This window comes from Lathyrus oleraceus, chromosome 2, assembly GCF_024323335.1.
Source record: "Lathyrus oleraceus cultivar Zhongwan6 chromosome 2, CAAS_Psat_ZW6_1.0, whole genome shotgun sequence".
Taxonomy (NCBI): Eukaryota; Viridiplantae; Streptophyta; class Magnoliopsida; order Fabales; family Fabaceae; genus Lathyrus; species Lathyrus oleraceus.
The window spans coordinates 244,878,539-244,886,833 of record NC_066580.1 but is presented as its reverse complement, the minus strand read 5'-3'; the positions used below and the strand labels follow the sequence as shown (position 1 = coordinate 244,886,833).

The window sequence follows — 8,295 nt, the reverse complement described above, 5'->3', positions numbered from 1 at the left end:
AAATAGAGTTGGACAACTCCAATGGTTGAAATATAAAAAAAACTGAGTTTCTTCTTTAGATAATTCTTGAAAAACCTCTTGTTAGAGGTGTAACATGATGAATTTTGATCCAAGACATTACGCCTATTTTTTTTTAAAAGAGCCTTCTTTTTATATAAATAAAAGACAAAACTCTAACAACATCTTGATTAAAAAACTCAAAATAAAATCATATAAATCAATTTAACAATTAAAGGATATTGATTCTTTAATTTATCTTAATATAATAACCTATAAATAAATTATAATAATTGAGTTAATTGAAAACTTAAGATTTTTATGAATTTTAAAATAGGAAAATAAAATCTTAAAGCTAATTGAAATTTCTAGCGGAATATAACTCATCGCATTTCTAAGCATAGTAAATAATTCAATTAAAATAATAAATTACATTATTAGTTCAAAATTTCAAATAAAACCCATAAATAGTTTTCTTATATTTTTATGCAACGATCACTAATCATTATGTATCTCTTTATTTATGGGTGTTCGAAATCGAATCGGTCCAATAAAAAACCGCAAATCAAATCAAATCAAATCAAAAACCGCAAACCGCATTTAATTCGGACGCGTTTAGACCATTTTAAAAAAAACCGTGTTGTTCAGTTCGATTAGTATTTTATATTTTATAAATCGAATCAAACCGCATTATGTTAAATCCAAACTACACTTAGCCCATATCCAACCAAAACTCAAATGTATTATATCTTAACTTTATGATTACAAACAATTTTCTCTTCCTCATACATAGAATTTCAGTTTTAATCTTCTCAATTATCTCATAGCAGTATCGCGCCTTCTTCGCCAAGGACATCTCGCCTCTTCTGCTCTAATCTCTCATCTTTAAATTTTTTCTTTTTTCTTTTCTCATTTTTATGATAGTTTTCTCTCTTCTAATTTCATTTTATCGTATCTCTTCTTACCTAATCTCTCATCTTTTATGTTCTTTCTCTTTTATCGTCACTAATCTCTCATCTCCTCTATTTCTTTGTTTCATTTTAATATTTTTTATATTATTTTATGTTTATTATTCCTTTTTTATCTAATCTGATTTTTATATATTAAATTGGAAGTTGTTGTCCAAATATGATTAACTTTGTCATTATATGTTAATGTATGAACGACTAAATATAAAGTTATGTTGTCCTTATAGGTGTATGTATGGTTTAATAAAAACATTTGTAAAAAATCGAAACAATCAAATGAATGAAACCGCATTGACTTGATTTGATTTCATATCTAAAAGTCAACCGAACTAAATCAAACCACATATTTTTTTTCCTTTTGCCGTTCATATGACTTTTAGCCATAAAATTTCCAAACTACACCAAAAACAGCCTATCTTTATTTGTACCTAATGTTTATAAGAGGTCAAAATCAAAAATACAAATATATACAACATAGACATAAAAACATAAAATATAGAAAAAGGATAATAAAATACCCATCGCATAAAAATTAAAAAAAAACACAACTAAATAAATTAAAAATCAAAACTTTAAGAAAAATGATTTTTTTTTTTTTGTAAGAACACTTCTCGAAAAACCTGTTGAGATGTTACACATGCAAAATAAGTAATTTGTAAAAAATATTTAAGAGCATACTTAATGAAGGGAACTTAATGACTTTTTAAACTTTAAATTTCAATGTTTATTTTTTAATCATTAAATTGTGATTATGTAGCAATATTGATCTCTTAAATTTAATGATGGAGTTTGATGAGACAATCTCAAATATGGAGAATTAAATATTAAATATTATTATGTTTTTAACCAATTCAATTAAAAATTATTATTAAAATGTAGTATAAATAAAATAATATAAATTAGTGGGATTAAGTTGTTTATTTACGATTATCGATGAAACAAAAATAATTGAAATTACTTAAAAGTTGCTTAAATATAATCGGCAAATAAAATTCTTTATGCTCTAAGAAGTCGCAGCCTAATCATCCCACTTTAATACACAAATAAAATTTTAATATTTATAACGCAAAAAAATCTTAATATATATTGGTTAAATCTGACAAACTAGCAACGTTTCTGCCTGGTCTTCTTATTCTAAGCTCAGTAGCATCATAGCACACAAGTTTAATTTCATATAAACACCCATGTATAATTTTCTAACCTAATTTCTTAAACAGAGGTTTCCCTTAATTTCTGATTCTTGGTTGGACATTCCAAGGGTTAATTGTGATAATGATCATATAAAGAAAGAGAATGGGTCCAAAAATTAAGTATTAATAAATTTGAAGGAATTAATAAGTCCCCAGATTGAAAATGAGTTTCATAATGCTATATAGGACCAGTTTGTTTTATCTTTAAAAAAATAGATTTTTTCTTTGTATTTTTTAAAATGGGTTTCACAAAAATGTTTTTTAAAATATTATAAGTTTTTTTAAATTTATTTTTTATAAATTAAAAGATTGAATTATTTATTTTATAACATAAATATACATTATTAAAGATCAAAACATAATTAAAATCACAATTTTTATAAAAAAATGTATTTCAAAAATGATTTTTAGAAAAAGCTATTTGAAATAGTTTCAAAATTAAGTGATTTTTTAAAATTTTGATATCCAAAAAAAGTTTTGATAAAATGATAAAATATCTAAAATAACATTTTAAGAATAACTATTCAAACAAAATTTTTATTTGAAGCTTTTATGAAAAATTTCTTTATAAAAATTTTTTACACTAAAATATGTAATACTATAAAAATCATTTTTAAAAAAAACCAAAGCAAACGGGTCATAGTATAATCAATCTATCAAGATAAGTTAATTGGTAGGACTTTTATAGTTTATTTTTAAACCAGCAGGTATATATATATATATATATATATATATATATATATATATATATATATATATATATATATATATATATATATATATATATATATATATATATATATATATATATATATATATATAATATATATATATATATATATATATATAATATATATATATATATATATATATATATATAAATATATATATATATATATATATATATATATATATATATATATATATATATATTTTATTCATCTTATAAAAAATGTCACATTTTTATTTTTTTATGTCTCGAAATAATTATTTTTTGTAATATCAATTTAGTATTTATTATTATTTTTTCACAATCATATTTTTATTTATTAATTTTCATTTTATTCAACCATTTTTTAACTATAATTATAGGGGTATTCTAATAAATGATATTAATTTTATCATCAAAATCAACACAATCAGGACCGGCTCAATTATATCGGAGGCCCGTTCTAATTACAAAAATGGATCTAATTTTTTTTTAAAACACAATTATAATAATTAATAAATATACATCAAAAATATAATTATATATTAATTAAAAATAAATTTAATTATAATTATTTTGAGTTTTGATAAATCTTGATTTTTTTTTTGTATATATTGAGTTTTTATTATAATATTATTTTAAATTATTGAATTTTTTTAATAATATTTTATTTATTTTTATTAATATTTATGAAAAAAAATTAAAAATTTAAAAGTTTAGACCCGCTAATATTTGGGACTTTGTGCTGGATCACATACTGCTCGTGCATATGGCCGACCCTAAACATAACTAATCATTTTCTTAAGAATCATGAATCGTTTAAATTAGACACTTTTTATAAAACGGAGTGAGTTGAATCTTGCGAAACAGGTAGTTTGATTATACTAATGGGTTTGATTATACTAAGCCAATGATTTTATACACAGACTTTTCAACCCGTCCCACACTCCCATCACATGCATCACATTGTTTCTCTTATCACAATAATACTAACATTTTATTTTATTTTAAATTATACTATATCAACATAGTACCCTCTAATTCTATTTAAGATTGTTAATTATTTTAGATTTATTGAATAATTAATGTATTTTATCAATAAATTTAAAAGATAAAATATATTTCTTATTTTATAATAAAATCGGAGTAAATTAAAAGGAAGCAAGAATGTGCCAATCGAGAAAACTGGTCTCGGTAAATTAAAGGGACCCCACAGTTGCTGCAACGGTAGGGGATACAAATAGTACCATAATACAGTGACATAAGAGTCTTAGAGATGCCAAATCTTTAAATAAATATTTGTATTTTTAAAAGATTAACTTAACTTATGGCTTTTGAGTGGAGTGGAGCTATTATAAAGTAGTTCAAAATAAAACATAATAAGTTAACGACAATGACAAAAACAACAACAAGTCTCTCGTAATCGATCTAGCTATTTCCTAACTGTTGACAGAAAAGGCACCCACCTGTGATAGTTGAAGTATATTTCTGGACAAAGAGGAAATGAACAAGCAAATAAAAGTGGGAGATCACAGACAAGTGCAATCCATATGGGTCCCATGTGGGGTGTTCTAAACTAGGGTAGTGTTCCATATTTTCACACACTTCACTTCTCATTGGGATGTCCGCACAAACCCCTACTTCCATCTCTCACAAACACACTCTTTTCAATTTTCATCATGCTTTACCCTTTTATTTTATTTTTATCACTAAATTCCATATATAAATAGAAATACACCCAACACAAACAACACAACCTTAAATATCAAACAAGCCCTTTCCGACCCCTACAAACTTCCACTACCTTATCTCATTCTTCAACACTCCCAAAACGCCCATGGAAGATCAAATCCACAACAAAACCAATTCCACCACGTGCTTAAAACTCTTTGGTTTCAGCGTCCACGAAGAAAACAACGACCAATCATCCTCACCACAACCACTACCACCATTTGAAGACGGTACTAGAAACACTTCACCGTCTGGTTCCACTGAATCCGTCAGCGGAGACGGCGGTGCTTCAAGTTTAAATCCTTCCTCCGGCGACCGGAAATACGAGTGTCAGTATTGCTGTCGAGAATTCGCGAACTCGCAAGCTCTTGGCGGACATCAAAACGCGCACAAAAAAGAGCGCCAACAGCTCAAACGCGCACAGTTACAAGCTTCGCGAAACGCTGCAGTTTCGTTTGTTCGAAACCCGATTATTTCCGCCTTTGCACCGCCTCCACATCTGCTTGCTTCCCCGGGACAAGTTATGATGCCGACTGTTCCTCCGTCGTGGGTCTACATGCCGCCGCGTACAGCGCCTCCTCCTTTCCACGTTTCAGTTTCACATGGTTGCGCTTTCCCGTCGGTGAACAACAGTAACAACGGTATTAGTAACTGTAACGGTGGTGGTGGTAACAATTATAGCTTTATAACGAGTGCAAGATCCGCAGGTGCAGGTTTGTTACCGTGTGTTAGCGGAGTAGGGGATTCTTCAGCCACATTGTCAACGATGGGCTCACAAGTACAGAATATGGCCCAGTATGGGAAACTTGATGGGCCATCTTTGAGTAGGTTCTCAAAAGGAGATGTAGGGCCCAACTTTGACGATGGTTTTGGTTTGAATTTGCATCTTAGTCTGTCCCCGCCGTGATGGATCGGCATAACTAAATTCGGTTTGGATGGTTCAACTTGTTTCTTTCTTTCTTTTCTAATAATAGACAAAATATTAGTAATTAGTTACTATTATATTACGGTTTTCTCTATTACTAGGTTCAAACTCCAGTTCTTCCAACTTCTTCAACCATTAGTTCAGATCTGTATTCAATTGTGACTGAATATCATATGATGTAGCAATATGCAGATTCAAGCTCCATAGGCCGTTTACGGTGGCATATATGGCTGCTAGTAGTAGTAGTTCAGCTTCACATCTTGTACATTTTTTCTTAGACAGTTATTTCTTTATTTTTTTTCCCTCAAGAAATTGATTAATTTCACTTGAAAAGGATTGCAGTAATTAATTTGCCTAAGGACAACATACATGTACACAAGTTTATATTTAATATTTTGTACATCGCCAAGCTCTACTTAGGTGTTCAAGCTTTTCCATTAGTATAAATTTAGTTATTTTATATTTTCTGTTTAAAAGTAGAGAATTCAAATCAGTTTAGAATAGAAGAAGATCATATTTTCTTGGATATAATGATTGAGTGATGAAGTTGAATAGTGATAAATAAGTTAAGAGTTTGATCCCGATTTCAACATAAAAATTATCTATACTAGTAATTTTGTTTAGTGTGACTTCCTCACAAATATTAGGAGTTCATATTAACTCTTGAAAGAAAAATAATTAAATTATTTACAAATATAAAATGGGCACATCTTTTATAAACAAAAAAGAATGAGAATTTTAGATCCTTGCAAAATTTTCTTTTTTTAGGATTAGTTTTTAAAATTAACCCTTTCTCTACAAAGGGATATTTGAAGTTTTAAGAGTTTTTGAGTGGGATGAGAGTTCGTCCCAGGAGTTTTTGAGTGGGATGAGAGTTCGTCCCACGTAAGAGTCGTAGAATGTTCCTATGTTTATTTATAAGAAAATTTTACAATTCTTTTTCCTTTTTCAATGACTATATAGAAGGTTCATTGGGTTTGGATTAAAGGCAAATCCTCCTTCTTTGAGAAAGAAAGTGGAGAATAAGGTTTTATCATCTGTCATGTGCTTTAAACCGCCGCTATCAATCAAGATACCATTTAGTGTTTGAGATTGTAAATCATTCATGCAGAGAAAACTTTAGTTCTTAACTTTAGGTACCCATATCATCTTGGATCCTTATTGTTTAGTTTCATAAACAAATTTATTTCTTATCTTAAATACATATGCATTTTTCAGAATTAGATGACATTTTATCTTTGTGTTCACAATGTTTCTTATAGAAGTATGAAGGGGGTGTCCTTCTTTGCTTTCATGACTTTTCCTTATAAAACAGAACATGATTATGTGATCTTCTTTTTTGTAGTATTTTCACTTTAATGCCTTATAGTGAGATGTGTTCTTGGTTTTACATATGATGTCAAAGTTCTTGCTATTGTTCTTTGGTTCATAATCTAATTCCACTTTCTTGTAGGAGGCTCTTTGATTTTCTAACAAGACTTGTAGGTTTTCTCCCCCTTTGGTGAATTTGACATGTATTTTATGAAGATCGCAGACTTCATTTTTTAAGTTGTTGTAACTATCACATATGCTAGGTTCTTCATTTGAAATGGAAGGATTTTGATTGAAATTTTATTCCTTCTCTCTAAGGCGTTCTATTTCCATTTCTAGGATTTTCTTTTTAGTTTCAAGAGAGGAGATAATATCCTTGGATGTAGAAATAATTTTCTCTAGTTTGGTAGTTTCTTTCGTTAATTTCTTACATAATCTAAATAAATCATGATAGGAGAATTGAGAGGTTACCTCATCATCTTGATGTTTTGTCATTAGACATATGTTGGCTTTTTCTTCTTCATCATCCAAGGATTCCATATCATTGTCTCACATGCGACATATCATGTCTTATTCTGATTCTTTTTGAATTTCTGATTTGCCTTTTTTAATAGTGGACAATATCGTTTCATATGTCCTTTCTTTCCGTGGTTGTAACATGTTAGAGTGAATGATTTTTCTTAATATTTTCCTTGTTCTCCTGTTTGATTTTTCTTATTCTTCATGAATCTCTTGAATGTTTTTACTATTAGGGTCATGTCACCATCTGAGTCAAACTCTTCAGCTTTTAGTGTCATAATCTTGTTTTTCTTTTCTCCATCTTCATCTATAGCAAGTATTTTAAGTTCCATTTCATGTTCATGTAATTAGCCAAAAAGTGTGTATGTGTGTGTGTGTGTGTTTCATGACCTAGGGGTTATGAGAGTTGTTTCATGACCTATCGTATGATCTACTACTATCGATTGCGAGCATTTTAATTAAACTTATTTTATAATCTGAGTGCATGCATTCTAACTTTGTTACAAAAGTAAGTGATTCTCAAGTATCGACCGTAGTCTGAAAGGACATGTGTCGTACCGGAACGCAAATTTTTTTAAATAGCCTAATTCGGACGATGCGAAAGCCGATGGATGAATTTGAGAAAACATATAGCTTGCAAAAGTAATGACATATCAAATAATAATATGGACGATGCGAAAGCCAATAGATTATTCGTAGATGATAGGGGTAATGCGCGGACGAAAGCAGATACTGCCCAATTTTATATATTTTCTGTAATTTATGCAAAATACTTACAATATGTGCAACGAGAATCGTATGGTAGTGTTAGGAATATGAACCGTAACCCCGATTCTTGTTTTCCCATTTAATTACTTTTTCATTCAAGTTGTTTATTAATAACCCTCTTTTTTATTTCTCTAGATATACACGGATAAAATAAGGATTCGATTCTTAAACCATTGG

At 28.7% G+C, this 8,295-nt stretch overlaps 1 protein-coding gene across 1 annotated transcript; it reads left to right on the top strand.

Annotated features, from left to right (window-relative positions):
• Positions 1-4,364: 4,364 nt before the first annotated feature.
• On the top strand, positions 4,365-5,935 carry LOC127119035 (zinc finger protein GIS3). Its single transcript, XM_051049256.1, has one exon. The coding sequence runs from the start codon at positions 4,702-4,704 to the stop codon at positions 5,500-5,502; it is 801 nt and encodes a 266-aa protein (XP_050905213.1). The 5' UTR covers positions 4,365-4,701; the 3' UTR covers positions 5,503-5,935.
• The last annotated feature ends 2,360 nt before the right edge of the window (positions 5,936-8,295 follow it).

Coding starts and splice junctions, on each gene's coding strand:
- LOC127119035 (XM_051049256.1), top strand. CDS start 4,702: ATGGAAGATCAAATCCACAACAAAACCAATTCCACCACGTGCTTAAAA.